A 22174-nucleotide genomic window follows, 5' to 3' on the forward strand; every position below is an offset into this window, starting at 1 on the left:
CTGACCTGGCTTTACCTTATCTATCTGTGGTCGTGTAAGTGAGATGCATGAGTTCACAGCCTTGCCTGGCTCCTGCTACTGGTGATGGAGAAAAGAGCTCCCCAGCACATCTTCTGGGTGTGCCTCCACCCATCCCATTAATGATCCCGAGGCTGATTCAAGTACCCAGGGAGCAGCCTCTGCTGCAAGGTGCATCCAGGCCCCCCTGCCCAAAAATCCCAACAGAAAACATCAATGGCACCAGAAACCTTGTCTGCATTTGGTTGCTACAAATTCAGTATCACTAGGTAAACTGACTTCCCACAGCAAAAAATTTGAGAGTGCTCACTGCTCTCTGGAATATGCCAAGCATAATTTTCAACATACACTCCCCTCTCCATTCATTCCAAGCCCATTACTGTGCCCAGGGTAGGCTAAAGTAGAATATAAAGTGAATGCACTTGAAACACTCTCCCCCAGGTGATTTTCCACTTATGCAGCAGGCTTGCTAATTGCAGAAAGAGTGATTACCCTTTCAGGAAAGAAATATAAAACTTGATTACTTTGAATGAGGGTTAGTGAAATTTGGTTCTGATCCCAGCTGGGCAGAAATTGTGTTTTAGCAAGACTTTCTAAAAATGCTCACATAGGATCAGTGCAGTGAGCCAAGGGCCTGTATGTGACCACTTTTATCCTGCGTACATTTGTGATACTCTCAAAAGGGGACTGAACTTTACACATCGGATCCTTAAAAACAGCAGAGTCCTTTCTCTTGTGTTACATGTGCATGTGAGCCTTCCCCCAGCTCATGCCAGCAACACTTCCAGAATGAGCGATAGGTACCTTACATGAACAAGAGGTAGAAGAGTGGCAGCCCACCTTGGAGTGGGAGGGAGGAAATCATCAGGATCAAAACTGGCCTCTCTGAACTGAACCACAACATGCCAGTATGTACAGTCACACTTCTGTCTTAAGAGCACCCGGATTGTACGGTGATTTTCACCTCACTACCATTCTGACAGTGTAAGATACACAGAAGAAAGGACAGAAAAAAATCAGGCACTGAACCTAACAAATGTTATGATGTGGGATAGTGTTATTTCATAATAAACACTATTTACTAGGGTTCATTCTTAAATGGAAAGTGAGTTTCTTTAAAAATGGGCTGGTGCGTGTTACACCATGTTGTGAAGTGTAAGAATATATCATGAGAAGTGTGTATATACATACACAGATAGATGGAAAGATGATGTTTTCTGAGCCAAGTCTTTTAATAGAGCAAATTAGTAACTTCTGCATTTCACTATGGCATGATCAGGTTGATTTAAAGATGAGTTAAGCAAGCTGTAGAACTCATTCTGTGGCCTGAAATTAATTACTATAACCAACAGGGTAACTTAATCTCACAAAAACACGACTTTATTAATAGGTGAAGGAGCTGAAGAACCACACAGTCCATCCAGCCCTCTGATATAGTTTCCTAATCTCAGTTACGAAACTCAACGCTGCAGTTTTACAAGGTACATATGCTCAATTAGTGAATGTTACAGAACATAAACATGAAGTGAATATTTGTGTTAATGGGATTCAAAAAAGTCAACTGAAAGAAGTATCAACTCTAGTTACAACACATGGGTGAGAAGAATCAAATTTGGAACGTGACCGTTTATAGTTGTACAGCAGATATGTACACTGTTTCATACTGCATGACATTCATATAGCATATTCAGAGAAGTCAAACTAAACGATGGCTTTCAAACTGTATTAACGCTGAAATTTGCCCACTACTTTTGTTAAGTGTTGATACTAAGTTAGTATTTCCATTGTGTAAAAATACTGCATATAGTAGAAATCCTTCAGCACCTCCCACATTCAAATGAAGTTACAGTTACAGTTTGGTATTTGGTGTTCAACATCTTAAATTAAGTGGCTGATTCTTTCTAACCTTCAGAAAAACAAACAATGAATATGCTCATCTGGTTTGACTAGTACATTTCTCTCTTGACGACCTTGCTTCTGAAATCAGGCTCTATCATCTACCTCGTTTCAGGTGCGGCTGGGATTACTAAGACATCTGAACACAGTTAAAAAGGTGGAAAGTCCATAGCCATTCTACACACTTTCATTTATTGTCTGGACAATTAAAGTACAAATAATTCAAACACAACAAGGTTATGAAAAAAACATTTACAATACTTTCCCTCAGAAATGATCTAAACTAGCAAGGTTAACATGAAGTCATTCATTATAACTAAAGTATACAACTGCCTGGTCCTAAGAAAGATTTTTTAAATTATTATTATTATTCAGATAGTAAAACACATCGTAGAGAAAAGATTCTGACATGCCTTCCCCACTAATGCTTAGCAAATGCATCAAAACTTTCCCAGCAAACTGCGCTCATTCATAGCAGATGATGTATAAAGGTTTCCCTGAACATTGAATGAGTGTTCCTTTAAACTAAAATCTAACATTGTTAAAGTAAAAAACTGATAGAATTATGATGCAGCCTTTTGCTTTAGTTATTTGTCTACTACAAAAGTTTGCCTCTTCGGTGTGAAAAAACAATACTTAGTCTACATGCAGTTAGTGGGTATAGCATGGAAAAAATGCACAAAATAAGCACAAGTTATAAATAACCATAACGTTTTATTACCATTAAGACTAAACTTGTATTGAAAAGATTTTATATAACAAGACAAGAAAAGCAATAGCAAATTTAACTATCAACTAGATTATGCATAGCGAGTAACTGTTTCTAGTACTCAGGGAAGAGCATGACCCTTTTTTGTTTTAAATATATAACCATACAAAGCACAAACATACTAAAATGATCAGTGCACTGGACATGGGAGAGCACCCCCTCAGTCATTTTGTTCCCTTAGCTCTGTTTTCCCCAATCTGAATTACATTAAAATAAAGACCCAGTTGTTTTCTTTTCTACTGTGCAGTAAGAAAAAATATTCACAACAAACATGACAATATATCAAACAATATTTCTACACAAGTTACCTTGATACCTCTGTCACTTAAGTATCATAAGAAAACATTTTAAGACATATACAAACAAAACTAGCAAAGTGTTACAACTTATAATAAATTAACCAAAAGAAAAAATAACTTTATATATATATATATTTATATTATATATACACATACACACACAACAAAATGACACAATAATATGCTTCTTCCCATAGTTTAAGTAAACAAATAAGTAGACTAGCCAAACTAGCTATATTTGATTTTGGCCATATGCATCACATCGGCAATTAAATAAATAAGTGTTTCAAGCAACATAAACAGTGTTCCAAATGTGCCAACACAGCCCAATTATATTAGCTTGGGCTATAAAGTGAATTTGAAAATTCTTAACAAATTTAAAGCAAATGTATTTTTTCTAAACACATTACATTTAACTATGATACTAAGATATGTAAATAATTTTGTAGCACCTACTGCTCAAACCAAGGAAGTTTTTGATCAAAAAATTAATTTTTTTAACTTTTGTTCTGCTGATATCCCATACTGATGACTTAAAGAAAAACCATCTTGCAACTCATCTCCTTGCTTTTGGGTTTTGACTGTGGGTAACTGCGTGCCTGGGAAGAACACTCTCCCGTACTGTATTTAATATTTTTATTACATGCTATGAAAAGATACGAAGATCATCTGTTTGTAGCCCATCCTTCAAAAAACAATCTACTAATCCAGTTTAAAACACACATCTTGATCTCTAAAAAGTTACCAGTGCAGTATGAACATGACAAAGTTGTCAATTTCCCCTAAATTAGCCAGTCAAAATATTTTTTCTCAAATCCAGATTCTCTTGTAAAAATTCTTTATATTTTATAAAAATAGATTTTTCTTGAAACCCATTTTCAGCAAAGAGACCACCTCTTTGGCAACATTGTTAATGTTATTTAAATTGTTATGTCATCAGGTATCCCCCTGTAACCCCATTCCCTAACAGAAGACTGTTTAGTTCACATGATACAAAAGAAAAAAGGAAAAATAAAAAAAGTTGCAAAATTATGTTGTTCTTTTTGCAATTTTTATTGTTCCTCTTAAATTTATGTGGGGGGTTTACCAATCTGATTCAATGTTTTGAAAAAAAGAAAACAAAAAGAAAATCTTTTTTCTCGCTTTTAGTCCCATTAGTTCGTAAAAATTGTTTTTGTTTTATTATCTTTTCAAATGAGTGAATGGTCATCTTAAAAAGACCCACCTTCAAGGAAGGTAGTAAAACTAGCTGGCCGGGTAAAAATCCCTGCACATTGTTATCTATGTATATTATATTCAACAACGACAGCTATGAAAGAACATTCAATGCATCAAAGGTTTTTTTTTTTTTCTAAGCATTATAAAATCCTTTCCTGTTCCTCACAGGATATCCAATGTTTTAATACTTAGGCAACACTGGCTTATAAAGTCCATGGTTGAATATAAGCCTTGAAGAGTTTTTTTGTTTTGTTCGTATATATATTTATATATATATATTTTAGTAAGTAAGGATATGAAATTCAGGATTTGTGGGTTTTATTGGTTTTAAAGGAAACTTGCAATACTCTGTCTCCTAAACGGTATCCATTAAGGCTGGCAATCGCCATGGCAGCTTCATCGTAGTTGGTCATGGTGACAAAGCCAAATCCCTTGCACTTGTTGGTGTTGAAATCACGGATCACCTTGACATTATTGACTGCTCCAAAGGGACCAAACAACTGCCACAGCACGCTCTCGTCTGAGTCGGGAGACAAGTTGTAAACGAAGATGCACCATCCAGTCCCAGTGTGACCAGGGATATTCATTCCGACAAGGCTCGTCATACCATCAATTGTGATCGGAGAAAACCTACCGAGTAAAAAGAGGGGTCTATTCTAAATATATCTCTTGGCACATGCTACATGGAACCAAGACTTCAAAATAAATAAGCCAATGTTAATGAAGTTTCTTGATCCTATCCCTGGAAGTTGACTACATAGCCACCCTTAGCATCTATCTCCTACTTAATAGGAGGGGACCCGGGTACTAAATAAAGAGACCAGACATGGGCATAAAGGCATCTCCCTGCTTCGCCTTACTTAGATGTATACAAAGATCTAATCACAGAAATGCTTAAGGACAATCTAAGTCCAAAAGGGCCTGCTGCAAACATGGGATCACTTAAAAAGGCCTGTAGGAATTTCCCACTTACTCCCATCACTAAATTAATACAGTTTCAGGGTAATGGAGGTCTAATACTTTACTTCTTACTAGTTTGCAGTGAAAAAACCCAACCAAACCTCAAGACTTATTTTAAAGATTAACATGAAATGCCCTTGTCGGAAATGCTATAACGGCAGCCTCTTTATCTAAAAATATTATTAGATTTAGAGAGACATCTCCTAAGATGGTCCTTAATTGACATACACTGGGAAAAAAATCCAGTTAATAAAGTAGTCTTAAAGCTGGCCACATATTCAAGAAGATTTATGCAGCAATTGTAGAGTAAGTAAAACAGTGCATAAATATAACTAATGAGCATGTCAATTAGTACCTTCACACTGTGAGACTTCAAGCCCATGACAGGCTCTTAAGTTCTCTGGATAGTCACTGTGGAGAGAACAAGCTTCTACAAATCTGATACAGTACCCTGCCTTTCCCCTGCCTCTCGCTGTCTTTGGGGACTTGTCTTTAACTTGAATCTGCATCAGGAAGCTAAAGCCACGTTTATAAGCACAGAACCACCACAGAGTAACATAGGCTGGGCAGGATCCATGGAGATCAACCTCCTGCTTAAAGCAAGGCTAACTTCTCAAATTAGATCTGTGGTCATGGCCCTGCAGAGTGAAATTATGAAAGTCTACAAGGATGGGAACTTCATTCCTGCATCCCTTTCTCCAGGGCTCCACCATCCTTCACTGCAAATGATTTTCCCTTATACTGAGCTGAGCTTGCCCTGATACAACCTGTTGCTGTTGACTTCTGCCCTTTTGCATTTGACGTCTGCAAAGAGTTCAGTTTCGTCTTCTTCCTAATGCCCGTTTGTAGGCAACCGAAGACAGTAGTCAGGGGCTAAACTCTACATCTGCCTTTTCTGAATTTCACCACGTTCCCCCAGCTTGCTGAGCGCTCCCCAGTGGCAGCTGTGGCCAACAGCACAGTGACTGCCCTTGCTCCCTCACCGATTTAGTGTCACCTGTTAATGCAAGGAGGGCACATCGCAGCCCGTGACTCAGATTATTAATGAAGATGTTCAGCAGTATCAGCCCTCAGGATCAACATAATTTTCCTTTCATCAGTTTGAAAAAAAAAATGACATGCTTTCTGAAGCTACACTTTGGGATATGTTTTAAAATAACAACTGCACAGAGGAAATGTCTTAATAAAAATCCAGTTTCACATGTACCTTCAATATGATGAGTTTTAATACCAGAAGTGAATAATAATTCCTCAGGATTTGAGTGATGACTGAGGGAGTGGAGGGGGGGACTCAGTGTTGCTGAGTGAGCTCTTCTGTTCTCCAAAACTTCTGCTTTTCAGTCGTGATATTTCCTCACACATTTAGCAATTCTCAATATTATCCAGCGTATATTAAATAACCATAAAAGAAACTGCACACTTGATGGCTGGCTCACCATTCTGTTCACTCCTGATAGCACTTTATATGTATATTCAAGTGAAAAAGACAGTTGGAATATACATCTTAACTTGAGAAACATCACTGGGGTGTAACTACGCTATAAATGAGCAGTTCGCAAATGCTCACAGCACTGGATCCTCAGTGTGCAGACAGTTTATTAAAAATATGTGGCAATTTTCCAACTGAATTTCACTTTTGCAAATCCTGCTCTCAACACCTTTTAGTTTTTCTCCTGCATACTGAAAACTAGTAACATTATCATAATGGTTCAGCATGGCTCTAACCCATGGTATTCCCCCAGCTGCTGAAGACAGACAGCTGGACAAGGCCAGTTTATACTGCTCCTTCCACTGTATGCAGAATTGCTAATAAGGAGGCTACAACTGAGAGCTTGTACAAGACAACAGCTCCAACTTCTTTTGGAATTTGGAAGATGGGACTTTAAGCCCATTGTTGACCAGTGCTAACTTTGCTGGTAACATAAGTAAGCCAGTAAACGCTCCTTTTCTACAAAGCTTGATGTGAAGCACAACACTAATGTATATACCACCCTGTAAGTGCTGTAACTGTAAAATCTGCACAAAGCAAAGCTGTGCATGTCACACTGTATGTAATGAAGTCCTGCATTTTTAATGACAGCTGTAAAGAGTTAAAGTTTCATACATTTCACTGAAGAGTGGCTTTTCCCTGGAAACCTTGAGCTATACAGCTTCCAACTATTTATGTACCACGAGCACAGGAGCTGCGGTAAATCCAAGAAAACATGCACAGAACTAGTACAAGTCTATTGACACAAATAGAAAACCTACTGCATAAGCAGACCCGCTACTAGCAAATAATCTGAAATTAGTGGCAATAAAACCTTTGTTCCACGTCAACACATCTCATTTTCCATCAGTACAACATACTTTGCACAGGGAAAGGGCAAACTGTCTCCCAAACCCAGGAATGCTACACTACAGATATTTCAGAGGATTTTATCAAAATGGGCTTTTATTTTTTGTGACCCTACACCTGTGAATACAGGTTTTGCTAGTGCAAGTACGAGTTTTCAAGATTTGCTGGAAAGGGATAAGAACTAATTTCAGATGCCTACAAAACAAATTAAACGCTGCTGTGATTTAAGTCTAACATTGCCTGAATAACAAGGCAGCAGATGGATAACGTACAAAGGCAGGTAACTCACACTTCCCCTCTGTAGGTAACAAGAAATCAGAATTCAAACCCTCACTACGTTCAGGCTAAACCCTGTTTGTCCTGCACCACATGACAGTGCGACTCCGAGGAAGCAGCAGCAGCGAAAACCCAGGGAGAGCTCCTGGACCAAACCCATCCTTCTGATACTGACTGGCACCTGACAGATACTTGTGCCTGAGAGTTTTGCCATGTTTTTGGCAACGTATCAAGAAACAAATGATAAGGGAGAACGCAGGAGAAGCGGCGTGTGATGAAATCAGGTGGTAAGTTCTGACTCATCAGATCACCATCACCACTATGGATGCTGCAGAGGTAACACACGTCCTGATGAACACCAGGATGTCTCCGATTTGACTACTGCTTTTGTAAGCATTCTGTAACATTTGTAGTTTGCGTAATAGCTACCATGGTAGTAGTTAAAATCTGTATTAATGTCCGCTGCTAGCTAGTGCAAAGGTATACTTACCATACCATTATACAGGATGAGCTTTAAAAAAAGCTCAAATACAGTTTTCAAGTGTGGTGTGCAGACCATTTCAGAAGATTAAGAAGTATTTTCTCATCTTAATTGTGAGGGATGGCTGGACATCTTACGGTAACATCAGGAATAAGACTACACCTTTGCTTTGCTGTAAGGTTCGCTGGCGTTGATGTGTGCCATTAGAAGAAACACTAACAACACGTCAACTTGTTTTAGCTATCGGATCAAACATTGAACAATTGAACATACTCACGAAACAGCATTAATGTTTACACGTCAGCCGAGCTTTACCACACACGCGTGCACAAATACACACACAGAGCTACTTTAAACAAAAAAAAAATCTCAAGCACTGAGAAAATGTCAAAGTATTAAACCTGTAACAAAAGAAACTTAGGGCTGATTGAGGTGCACACAGCTATATTTTCAGGTCAAACTTGTGAAGCCAGATATAGGAGAAACGTCTTAACCGTGAGATTTAGAGAACAGCAGCATAATTCTGTTTTTGACTTAATCTCCCATCTGATAATGGAAAATTTAGTTAAAAACGTAAGTTAATAGTTCTGATTCTGAAACAAGCACCATTTAGCAGGGCATTACAGTTTGAGTGCTTGTAGCTGTTGCACCTAAACCATATAGGAAGCCCACCTGTAAATAAAAAAAGGTTGAAAAAACCCACAGAATTTGCTTGTGTGGCCTTTAACAAAACCAACTGAAGTCCAAACTTAAAAAGAATTTGACATGCTGGTGGAAGAAAAGAAGGAATTAAAAAAAAAAATAAAGTTAGTGAATTAAAAAAAAAAATTGTAGCACCAATCTGTGCCAACACGGACATCTGGCAATCTGTGGAATTCTAATTACCTCTTTACGCCATAGGCCATATTAAGCAAATTGTCCAGCCTGAAAAGAGAAGGAGGGTCTTTGGGTTAATGTCTCACAGATGGCAAGATCGCTCAATGGAACTATTATTAATAGCATTCCATTTCAAAGAAGAAACGTTCAACAAGTTTCCCACACATCTAAGGAGCCTAACAACTCCCGGCCTGCTTTGTTAAGCCCGAGGTTGTGCTTAAATTTCCACCACAGCCTTTAAAGGCATTTTTAACTTGTCTATAGTTTTAGAGAAAACCTTCATTTCCAGGGTTCAGTTTTAAAAAATCCACTTGTGATTCAGCTTTTTCAGACAAATAGTACAAAATTTTTGCAAATAATTCAGCTGTTCACCTTAAGTTCACAGTTAACTCAAATAAAATGCTGCAGTCCAAACTTGCCAAAACTGGAAAAATTCTTGATTCTAACTGCTTTAACATAATACATTCTCCCCACTCTATTACATATATATTTAGTATTAATCCCTTATGATATGGCAATCTAAATGACCACCAAATTCTGCAAAACACAATCATCTGCTTTCCATGGGAGCACAATAAAGTCCTTCTGTCCACGGAATGATTCAGTGACAACCTCAATGGACACAGCTGCGTGCCAAAGACACAAAACCAAGTGTAAATTTAATGTACCCGATGACTGACTTTAGTGATCTTTAATTCATTAGTGCTTTTCATCACTGAAAAACTAAAATTTTAATACTTGACTATTTCTCTAAAGCCAGTATGCAACTTGGTTAGCTGAAAATGAACAGCAGACTTTACTTGAATGCTAGATTGCCTGAAAGTTATTATCAAATATAAAAGTAATGAGAACATCATGTATTGCTAACTCTGGCTTACGTATCAGATGGAGACAGTATATTCAGAATGCAAAGCATAAAACATCCTCAAAAGTGTCTGAAGAATCTCACCAAAGACTCATACAAGGTCTCGTTATACTCAGAGCAGATATCTCAGACTAAATAAATTTAATGATACTGCTGCTGACTGGAACAGACTCAGCTTTTTCCCTGCTACCAATCCACTGTCATTTACATCAAAGTCTAAGCTGCATCAAAACTGTAATAATATGGCAGAAAATAAAAGCAATACAAAAAAAAAGAGAAAGAACAGGATAGTCACTGCTCATTTGATTACCAGTGTAACTCTGTTCTGTCCTCCCTTTTTCCAAAAGCATTCATGAGATCTGATTGTACAGTACTTCAGCTGTTTTAGTAAATACAACATGACTACTGCTGTCAGCAGATTTCCCTCCTCATTCTCCAGGAAAGAATATTTAATTTTACAAAGAAAATCAGGTCAGCCTACGCAACTAAAGCATATTTTCCTGTGCAGCACCTGTCCCACACTGTCGTCGCTGGTGGAACTTCATTTCTTTTCCAGGTAATTACCTGAATCTCTGAGCCTGGTGGTGAAGTGGTCCAGGGTAGCGTCTGTTGGGAGACTGATACAGCTGTGAAAGGAGTGCCTGGCTTGTTTTCTGGCTGGGGTTATTGGCAAACTTCACAGTAATTGGTTCTGTAGCACCACTAGGCTTCTGGCCATTTAGTCCCTTTATGGCTTCTTCTGCCTCTATTCTCTTATCAAAACGGATAAATCCCACACCTCGAGAAACCCCTGGGAAGCAAAAAAACATATGAACTGATGAATATTTGCAGGAACAGCCTCATCTATGTAGTGAACATAAACTGAATGTTGTTTTGACTTCACAGAAAACACGGCTTGCCAATTAAGGAAAGTCCCACAAAGAAAAAAGCTCTTTCCCATCTGTATTCTCCAAAATCAGCCCTGACCATATTTAATTATACTGATTTTAGGTACTCTGCATTTTGAGATCCCTTACTGAAGAGGCAGCAGTTATGCCTCCAAACAGTTACGCTTATAAAGAACCAGGTACTGCTTTTTACACTAGAAGTTGTATTGTCTTAAATCCCAACTGTCAGCAAGATTTATGATTTTGCCGTTTCCAGAAAAAACACACATGTATCAAGAAAAGTTTTCCTTTAACCTGTGACTTGATCAACCAGAATCCGTGAGGTGATGATGCGCCCATATTGTGAAAATAACTGCTCTAATTCTTTCTGGGTCATTGTTTTGGGAAGGCCGCTGACATACAAGTTTGCATCTCTGATCGATGCTGAACTTGGACGGGCATACGACACCTACAGATTGAAGAAAAGGAAAGGCAGATTAGTAAAACAGAGCCACCCCTCGCATTTTAAATGGACAGGTATTTTCTGTTTCTTCACAAGCAATAACCCTCTAGTTCAGACATTACCTGTTCCATAAACCCAAAGCCAGGAAGGGCTGGAAGAACAAAAGAAGAGCTGGAGACACCTTAATAACTGCCGCAAGGGTTCTTTAAGTGCAGTCATAAAGTAACTATTGTTCAGAGGTGGATTAACATGCAACTTCCTACGCGTGGCTCTGTAAGTTTACCCCATGGGCTGTGGAAGTACAGACGATTTACTGTACTCAGCATGTAATAACCTTAGCACATACGTTTCAGCATGTTTTTCTTTTTCACCTCCTCCAAGTGTCTGGAAACAGATCAGGTTATTTGCAGAGTGATCTTCTGTGCTATCTCCGTGTTTTCATCCTGAGCTGGCAAGTTCTGTTCTGGATGAACGTGAAGTACTGGTGAAATTAGAATAAATGAACACCTGCTTGGGGAACTGTATACTGACACTCATTGTCTTATCTGCAATTTATCACAACAAGTTCCCTCACACTACAAGCCCAAAGCCAGACCGTAAAATATTATGACCACACAAGAAAGTCTAGCTGAGGCGCTGCATGTATGCTGTCAGAAAATTATTAAATCAGGACTCTCAACAGCTTTTCTACCTATGAATCAGATTTCTAATTAGAGTATGTGCATAAAAAGCCTTCTGCACTTTAAAAATATACGCATTTAACACAACAAAAATACTTCCTGGACAAAGCCTAATAGCAAGTACTCAGCATGGATCACGAAGAACTACTTTGCAGCACATCTGGAATAATACTGCATCTAAACCTGAACATTTTGCACTTCATCATCTTGATTTATTTAAAATAAACAGATCAGTACACTCCTGCATTACATTGTAAAATGCGCCTTGGAAGGAAACAGGGGGGTTCCATCATGAATACAATGCATTCAGCGATTGTCTTCCCCTCTTCCTGAGCCTTAGTCCAAACACAAATGATGTCAAGTGGATGTCTTTATGTGTGCTTTATGTGTCGAAGAGCTGCCTTTATGTGCTCCACCTAAAAATAGATGTTGACTCACAGAAAACGATGTTAATGACTAATATTTGCTTCCACAATCTTTGCTGCATAATAGCAGACAAAGTCTAAAGATTCTACATTTTAATGTTTTTGGCAACTTCTTTATAACTTACATGTTTGTATATAACCTTTTAAATCTAACATTTACAGAGAAAGCTAGAGAGAGGAGGTGGAGAAATTCAGGGAAAGAAATGTGAAAGAGAGGTTAGATAAAACATTTGCATCAACTGAGGCAAGCTCAGGCACAGCACAAAGGCACAAGCAGACCTAACGATGCCGAGATCAGTGCTGAAAGGGAGAAGGATATTGGGGTGGAAGCAATTTTGTGTGTCAGTGATTTAGGACCTCACAGCCCATGAGCTCCTGATGGGGTGCGGCATTTAAGTCACTTAATCACCCTTCTGATGCTCCAGCACCAGAACACACACAGCATCGCTTAGCTTTTATGTAACTAAGATCAAGCGAGGTGCTCGGGGAAACCAGGCATAATTACAGTGCGCTTTCACCTACAGATACCAATGCCAGATATCACTGGTTTTGACCATGCTTGGTCTGGTGGTCTCATGTTGGTGGCTTCTCGCAGCCCGTGCTGGGGCCTTTTGCAAAAGTAGACTCTCTCTACACTCTGCAAATGTCTTACCTTGAGAGGGTACTGTGAGTTCAGACACCTACAGTTTAACCTACTTTAGGAATAACAGTTTAAAAAACACTTAAGGGCCTCTCTGGAGTGAGGGTAGGGACCATACCTATTCCTCAAAACTGAGAGCTGCAAAATTAATAAAGTTCCTGGGAAAACAGCCAGAGGTTTCCTTTGGGTTTTCTCACTCTGGCACATTCATTAACCAAATGCCACATTACAGGGAAGATGAAAAGTATTGGGATATGCAAAACCCCACGACTTCCCAGAGCACCAAGTGCCTGACATTTTATATTATATACTTCTACACACAGAAAAACGCTCTGCTCTCACGGGCCATGCAGACGTGCAGTGGAAGGGGAGACTGCACACACAAATCCATCTCCTCATAGCACATGTAAACACCTATCGCTGCTCAGGTCTAATTTTTATTTCCTCCTGCAATCAAATGTTCAGGTTGCAGGGGAGCCTGGGCCAAAGAAAGAACCTGCCAAAAGCAACGCAGCTGTCCTTTAATATCAGGGAGAAAAAGGTTGTGAGCTCAATGGACTCAAGGCTAGTAATGTCAATTATTTATCTGCTTTTGAATCTTTTTCATCTTCCCTCTCAGGTCAGCCAATGACAAATCGATTGGTTAGACTGTGCCATCCTGCTTCCAAGCTATTATTCAGTTAGTACTGAGGATGGGAGGTCTCCCTGTGTATCAGCTATCAAAGGAAAAAATTGCCCACCCTGACCCTCTGCCAGACCCAAAGCTCCTTGTGCTGTGGAAGTTAAAAATCGAAGTCAAAACCAGCTCCCATTTTATCACTGAAAACTGCAAAGTACTGGGTGAGGATGCTGCATTAATTCTTTATATTCACACTTAAAAATGAATTTTTTTGCTCATGGCAGTGTTAGCGCCCTATAATGAAATAGCGTGTTGAAAAAAGAAAAGAATATGGTAATCCCAGCCACCACAAAAAATTCAAATAGATGAGATGGAGAATGACAAACTACTGTGACACAGGCATTTCTCAGCATTAAAATGTTTGTCCATTTGTATGACAGTTGGAGGTCGAACGATGGTGTTATGTTTCACTGCATAAGATCATTTGTGAGTTATTCGATCAAATTTGCAAGGAAGATAATAAAATATTGCACAATTCATTTTATGGCTTGCTAGACTCCAATGTTAGTTTCTATAAATATACATCTACTAACTGTGAAAAACATTTGCAAGGATATTTCTCATCTGACATTTAACATTAGCCTGTGTAAGGGCTGCTCTTCAGAATAAAAAGCCTGCACCAATGTCTCCAAACACTATTGCAGAGTCATAAGGTCCAGAATTTCATATCTTCCATCGCAATCCACATTTTTGCTCAGGAGCACAGAAAATATCTCCAAGTTAAAGTAATTATCTTCCCTATTGATTTCCTACCCATTTTCCCAGACAGAAAACTTTTTGAAAAATTTCTGACCTCGAGACTCCTCAGAACATAAATTGAAGCAGTCTGGTCTTTCCAAGTCAGAGCCCACAGCAAAGGCACCCAGAGGCATGAACGCATCCCATTTGTCTTACAGAGGCGAGGCGCTGGACATGTAGCAGCAACCATTTAAACACCAACACTTAACCACTTCACTGCTGCTCGTTGTAAGAGATGCCTCCAGCTCACATCCTAATCCTGTACTTCTCAAACGTTAAGTGCATTTCTAGATGCCTCCCCTCAAAATTCAACTCTTGTCTGCTCCAAAGAGGAACAGCATCATCCTTCCCTGAAAGGATATGCTCTGCCAGCAGAACCACCCTGCTCCTGTCAAAACATGTGCTGACCTAATAGCTCTCCTCTTCCAAAGCCAAAACTTCTCCATTTAGTGCTACATCTGCATTTAGTGTTACTCACCTGGGGAATGTGAGACTAGTCAGCAGCCTTTAACCAGAGTGTTGTATGGCAGCACAGGCATCCACAGAGCACTAAGCCACCCACGGATGGGACCTGCAACACAATCCCTGGGACATCTCTCCAGTCACAAGCAGCTAAGGTACAGCTGGTGTTAAGTGACTCTCTGGGCAGCTTTCAAAAAAGTTTATGTAACATTAAAAAATACTGAACTTCTTGGTGACCTTAATTCTGAAAGACTTGCCTTTGTCTCTGCAAGATACAAAGATTGCATGGTATCTTGCTTGAGTTTTAGGATGAGTCACTTCACTTTTTCTTCTGCCTGAGGTCCAAACGCATAAAATGGGGACAACCCTTCCTTCACTTGCTGCCTCTTATTCCACTGATATGCACTGCAAGTGCTTTAACACGACCACTTGAAGAGCTTCACACATGTAAATGAGCACAATCTCACTTGTTTCACGCATATACAAAACTAGAAGTGGGCTACGGCCAGAGACAATTCCCCACCACCACTTCCAGGCCTTCATCCATGCCCTCATTTTGTGCAAAAACAGAGATTTGAGAAACTCTCTTGTGAAAGCTATGTGCTTTGTCAGAACAAGGACACACACAAGCCCTCTGGTCCAGAGACTGAAAACCAGAAACTGGAGTATTTGCACATCTGCTGCTTACGCTGCTTTGTCCTTTTTTGCCTCCAAGCCCTTGGCTGGGGGATGGAGGAGAGTGACAATGCACTTCACTGTTGAGCAATTCAACGCCATTTTACTGGGATTAATTATGATTGCAGTTAAGATACAATGGTCTATCCCATCATTTCAGGAAAGACATCCATAGATAATAACCTAGAAGCAGTCCGGCTGTATCAAGAACAGGGCTAAGAAAAATAATTGCTCTGGCTCTGTGGAATGAAAAGGACTCAATGACAAAACTGAAGCAGTTAAAGGAGAAATCTTGATTAAGAGAAATGCACAAAACTAACAGGTAAAGATTCTCCGGTGCCTGCTGAAAGCAGCAGAGCCAAATCTGACCCTTCAAACACAGCACCTGAAAGGTCCTTCGAGCCGCAGCATCTCTATGGCCGCAGGGGGTGGAAGAGGATTTGTTAACAAGCACTACAAAAAACTACTCAGACAGAAGCTCCTAAAGAGCAAAACCAAAGTAAATGTAGTTAAGGCTTTCCAGGTCTGTGGCATTTTTAAGGTTTCTTGTCCAAGGCTTTGTTCCAGTGTGCAGCAGTCGCAGCAGATGACCCATCTTATGACTGAGCTATCACAAAATAGAACAAGCAATTACCTTGATTTTAAAAGGAACTATAGAACAACTACATCCCACATTTGCAGCTTGCAAGCACCTGTAATCTGAATTTGCAGGGAAGGAAAGGAGTGCGTACTCTTTAAACCTCTACCCTCTACAAAAGCTTTGCTGGAACTCAGGGGAAATGCAGCCAGGTGTGTCTGAAGGCAGGTGATGAGCCAGCAGAGCACATGGGGTGCAGCAGACACTGTCCCTGTACACATGGGGGGCTCAATGCAACTGCTTTTGTGGCAAACAAAAACGCAAATCCCTCTTTGTCACAGACGAACATGCTCAACTCCCCCCAGCATCTTCCATTCCGCTAGACCTTCCAGCTCTCTCCCCCCACAGAACACCTAAGCTTTCTGTGCCTCCCCCTCTATTTCACTTCCCCAAAGCTCCCCCAGAAATCGCAGTATCCCCAAGCCTCTCCATACACCTTCCCCATACCACCTGGCCTCGCACAGCATCCCATTTCTTTAGCTGCAGGTGGTAGCCAGCCAGCTCAGGGGCAGGTATCCCCTGAGGAAGCTATGGAAGAATACAGGTGGAAAATGCAGGGATTTCAGCTGAGTACTGCACCAAGGGCACCCAATACCAGAGCTCTGCTAACATAAATACTGGCAAGCCAGCACTTCCTGGCTGCAACCCAAATGGTTGGATTTAACTCCCTCCCGCCTCTCTCCCCATACCTCCCAAGCAGTTTGGGATGGGGTGCAGAAGATGCAGCTGCCTTCCTCATCGCTTGCTGCCACAGCCTTCCTCCTCCCCTACACCTCCTTCACCGCTGAGCACGTCTGGAAGGCAATCTTTTTGACAAATGACTTTGGAGGACGGAGAAATCTGAGGCTGCTGTTATTTGCTTACCCTACAGTGACAGGATGGTTTGTGGTTTTGCAGACAACTACAAGAATGAACATGGACAGATTTAGAGCCTGAATTTTGTAGAAATATCTGGCATTTCGAAAAACGCCACAGAAACCAAGATAAATAGCGTGATCTTTGAGCAGTAATGTTACTACTTTATTTCTAGAAAACCCACGAGTACTTTTCTCCAACAGCCCTAATCACTGTATTTTAAACTAGGACTGTCCAGTCCTATGGATCAAACCAGGAATGTAAAACAGAAATAAACATTTTGATTTAACAGTAGGAAGTGTTAATACAGCAGTAGCTATATTGAATGTTATTAATTTAACTGAGAATCAAAATAGAGAAAGCCTCTGACCACAGAGAGATGATTTGATCTGGTTTGTATTTTATCATCTAATAGATTTGATGGATTTAACAACTGGAAGGCATCAAGGACTCAAGAGAACTCAGATTCCTTCTCCCCTCACTGGAGACTCCTCCTTTTGCTCCAGCAGTGTCACAGCGCACTACCTGCTCCTGCGAGGAAAGAAACAAACCTACCTATTTCTCAGGCAACAGAGAACAGGAAGGAGAGGGAGACACAAGACCGCACTTCAGGGGGTCACTGTCTCTTTTTAGATTTCAAGCTCCCTTTCAAAATTCTCTTCCTCTCTTGTTCCAGCATCCCCCAACGTGAAGGCAGGTCACCTGAATCTCCATGTAAATTGTAAAATACTTCCTTCACTTCATCCTTTCAGACGCTGTCCTTTTTTTCAGGGCAAAGCAGCACAGTTTAAACAATGCGTACCCCATGCATCACACATCTTATTTTCCTTCCGATATTTGATGGAACTGAATTGCCAGCCAATCTTCAACAGCAGCAGTGACCTTTCATATGCTTTTATGGATGGGCAAATTTGTTTTCTAAAGATAGATTCAATTTCTGGAATATGTATTTATTTCAACACACACTGTATCTTCCCTCATTCTAAGCTGTTTTGTAGAATTATGTCAACCTTTAGCTGTAAAAATGAAGTGAAGCCCTTCTCCCTCACCAGATGATGCTGCTGCTACAAAATGGCGTAAATAAAATATGCACTGTGATCAGCTGGGGAGGAACATAACATGTATAACCTATTACCACCAAACAGAGAACACTTCCTCCAATGCTTTCCCCAAACAGATATTCTGTAAATAGTTACCTCTCAACTTTGACTTGAAAGGGCATCACTGACTTAAATAAAATGCACATAAATATTTTAGCTGCTACAGTGAAAAGGGATTATTTATTGTAACAATGAAACAATAAAAAGCACATTTCTTCAGTTATTTTAGTCTGCACATCCGAGAGCAGACTGTGCCTAGCCGTTTTGCTGATCCTGCTATAAAACCAGTTCCTCCTGTGACTGCATGGCAGCGTTGCAAGTCATCAGAAGAGAGAGAACATTAAGCTGCCATGAAAATGTTACAGGAATGAAAAGGCCAGGATTTGGGGACACAGGCAGAAAATACTTTTTTTTTTAAACAGGAATTAAGCCTTGGAGTCAGAAATGAGTGCAAATATAACCCTCCAGGGCCAGCTCATGTTCAGTCTAGGTGCAGGGGACAGCAGAGTCCATGACTGTTTGAGCAAGGAGATGATGCACAGCCAGCGGGACCAAGGTGACCTTGGCAAGCAGAAGTAATTTGCCCCTGTAAAAGGGCTTTCACAGTTTAGTCACTTGAACTTTCCATCAAAACAGCTTCCAAACAAAAGGTAGCCAGAAAATAGCTACCTGCAGGGCTGCAGCTACCCCTCATACACGGGCAGAGGCCAAGGTTCAGCCTCTCCATCAACAGGACATTACAGATTCATTCCTGGGCATAAAATCCAACCACGCTTGCAAAGAACACAGAATAACGTGATGCTCAGTACTTTTCCAGTTCAATGTTGTTCTATTTCGTAAAATATTTTTTAGACTACAAAACTACATGCTACCAAATCCCCTTCTAGATGTTCTTCTGAGACATGTTTAATGCAGCAAAAGTGCATTTTTAATAGCTCTGAAGGGCACCTACCTAGACTAAAGTCATCAGCTCTGATAACTAAATATAGTAATTCCATGAATTAAAATACTTCAACTTTATAATGAACAACAGCGAGACACTAGGAAGGGGCACAAGGGGGCAATAGGCAAGCTAAGAGACCGCAGTGGCAGCAAGTACGATCTCTTGTGGCTTTGCAGCCCTTTGGAAACAAGGGACATCTCCGGCACATAAACGCTGGCGGGAACAGTAAAAACTGGATTCACCAGGCAGCCTGAACATTGGGAAACCTCCATCCCCATTCACTCAGAACCAGAGAAGCAGTCCTAATGTATTAACATTTAAAAGCAAAATGTAATTAAAAATACAAAAAACCAAGGGGGTAAGGTCAGGTAACTGCACGCAATTCTGCAATTAGGAATCGTGTTGAAAACTGCCAATTATACGGCTGCACGTCCAAAGCTTGGCTATGGGAACAGAAGGTTCCCTTGGGTTGGTTTTGGGCAACTACATAAGCACCTATTTGAAAACAATTTTATTTAAAAAGCCTACCCATATTTTTCCAATCACTGAAGAAATTACACAGCTCTTGTGCATGTAGGTTCTGTCAATCTCTTCACTTACTAAATTTTAACAGCTTTCAAGAGCCAAAACAAAATACAATGTTTTCTATAGACATCTACTAGCTATTAATAAGCGTGAAAAATCCAAACCTTATAAACCACTTGTATTTGTAAAATACTGAATTGAAGAAAAAGTTAAAGAAAAAACATTCTGCAAAGACGTTTTAGCATGGGAAGTTCCCAGATAACAGAAGCCTTCCTATTTATGATAAAAAGGAAGGCATAAGTTTAATTTTACATGTGAGAAATGCAAAATGATAATTGGGGCGGGTCAAATATTCTGGAGACCTTTTAGTAGCTTATGTATTTCCTGTAACCTGGGAATATTATTAATGAAATAGCATTGCTCTGGCTCACAAAATCAGAGTGGCAAACCATCATAGGTTCTGCAGACAAATGTAGCACCTTCACTAACGCTGAAAAATGTTCGAAATATAAAAGTGCTGCATTAAGAACTGATCTAGATTTTAAGTTCTACTGAATTTAAGTATTTAGAAGATAGGTTAGTGCTTTTGAAATATTCTATTTTTCCTTATTAAGTGCCTTTAAAAGCAATTTGGAGAGCAACTTATTGCTTAACTTTTCACTCTAAGTGGAAACTGCTGAGTCCGAGCACGTACTTCCACCTGCAGCAGCAGATAAGATGGTAGATTTTATTGCTTTGCCTTACATATTTCTGTAAGTTTTTTCTATTTAACTGCACAAAAGCATGCTGTGAGCATTTTGCTGTATGGCCCACATATGTACCTATGGGATGGAACTTGGGTCTACGGAAGGTTCGGAAGTAGCATTCTCTACGTAATCTGTGCAACTACTCCACCACTTCCATAACCCTCAGCTCAAGGACTTCTGCTCTTCACTTAAACAGATCAGGGAAAAAACTTGCTTGAAAAAAATCCTTAGAGATGTACAGAAATCCAACAAATATTTTTGTTTTAGGGAGTATCACTTTGTCCAAAACCTTTAATGAGAAAGGGTAAGTACAATTAAAGTATTGATCATACAGTGCCTTTTTTACAAGGTATGGAATCACGGATGTTAACTGCACCCATATTTTCAGAAGTAAAAATTCTATTTTTATATTAACAGTTTTGGCTTTGAAATACAAATTAAGTACAAAAGAAAAATTAAGAAAATGGTACAAATCAAAAGCCAGCATTTAAATACGATCAAAGCAGTTTCAGATAATTTGAATCTGATCTGCTGTTTGTTCCCCTTCAATATTTTGATTCACATTCTCTAAGCTGTATTATTTGTCAGAATTCAGGATGCGGAACCTTTCTGTAAGCTGTTTCAAAAAAGCTTTATCAGCCATGCAGCATAAAAACGTGACAGGGTAGAAACTTGTTTTTCTTGTGAGACCACTAAAGAAGGTCGTTGAATAACTAATGGTCTATTACAACAATGAAATGAAAGACTTCAGTGGGATCTCTAATCCCTCCAGCTTTTAAAACAAATCAACCTAAGGATGTGGAAATGGAGAAAATGGGGGTGGTTTGGTTTTTTTTTTTTTGAGAATGACATTCTAACTTGAGAGAAACAGACTTTCAACACCTGATAATGACATGAGTGTCACTAACAGAGCTCCGTATCAAGCTATTTCCCAAACACAAGAAAATGTGTAACTTATAAATACACCATCACATACTTCACTTCCATTTATGGATAACGGTATCACTTTGGCTGTTTTATTCCACGTTTAAGCTTCTCTGCAATGCGTTAAGATGCTTCCTGTTACTTTCCCCCCTTTAACAGCACCAAATCCGGAGGAGATTTTATGTTCTGCACATCCTCCCATTGTTTCAAGGAGAAGATTGTCAGCTGAGTGCCCCTTACAAGGGAGATTAAAATAGTGATGAAATTGCCAGAAACCATTTCAACTACTTTCTCCACTTTCTGAATTGAGCAAAAGGTGTTTTGTATTGTCTTACCTTTATGGTTTTGGTCTGGAGTCTGAGTCCATTTAAAGTGTTAATGGCTTTCTCTGCATCCTTTGGATCAATATAGTTAACAAATCCATACCCTAAACTCTGCCCTGTTGAAACACAAGAAAAAGAAAAAAGGACTTAGTATTTTTTTCGGCACAGAAACAACTTCCAAGAGTAGGAACACAATTTTTTTTTAACACAGTTCATTTCAGCCCTGCTTTCCCCTATGGTCTCTATGCCATTCTTCACCATTTCTTTATCTCCTTAATACAGTGGTAACCAACACAAAAATTTTAAATTGCTATTCTGAAGAACCTACTTTAAAAACAAGAAGCAACCCCCCACCCTGCCTTCCCCAGAAGTTTACTGAAAAGCACGTACGAGGCTTGACAGCATCAGAATTGTGTAACAGTTTTGTGCCTAGTTCCTAATAAACGTAACTGGCTGACCTGTCAAAGCAGTAATGAGGCCACCTCTTAATGATAAAA

General features: G+C 39.6%; 1 protein-coding gene across 1 annotated transcript; it reads right to left on the reverse strand.

Moving 5' to 3' along the window:
- Positions 1–1372: 1372 nt before the first annotated feature.
- LOC104494042 (ELAV-like protein 4) lies at positions 1373–21794 on the reverse strand. Its single transcript, XM_010136825.1, has 5 exons — positions 21690–21794; positions 11178–11331; positions 10561–10786; positions 9141–9179; positions 1373–4830 (listed from the first exon to the last, which is right to left on the reverse strand). The coding sequence occupies exons 2-5, from the start codon at positions 11257–11259 to the stop codon at positions 4503–4505; spliced, it is 675 nt and encodes a 224-aa protein (XP_010135127.1). The 5' UTR covers positions 11260–11331; positions 21690–21794; the 3' UTR covers positions 1373–4502.
- Between the last annotated feature and the right edge of the window lie 380 nt (positions 21795–22174).

The sequence above is a fragment of the Buceros rhinoceros genome, unplaced genomic scaffold, assembly GCF_000710305.1.
Source record: "Buceros rhinoceros silvestris isolate BGI_N320 unplaced genomic scaffold, ASM71030v1 scaffold14775, whole genome shotgun sequence".
NCBI lineage: Eukaryota > Metazoa > Chordata > Aves > Bucerotiformes > Bucerotidae > Buceros > Buceros rhinoceros.

Bases quoted from the DNA above. Each gene is read 5' to 3' on its own strand.
- LOC104494042 (XM_010136825.1), bottom strand. From the start codon at position 11,259: ATGACCCAGAAAGAATTAGAGCAGTTATTTTCACAATATGGGCGCATC. The intron at 10,787-11,177 runs GTTAAAGGAAAA...TTTGCTTCCCAG, and splicing joins TCTGGTTGATCAAGTCACAG to GGGTTTCTCGAGGTGTGGGA. The intron at 4,831-9,140 runs GTAATTAGAATT...TTTACTCGGTAG, and splicing joins ATGGCCTATGGCGTAAAGAG to GTTTTCTCCGATCACAATTG.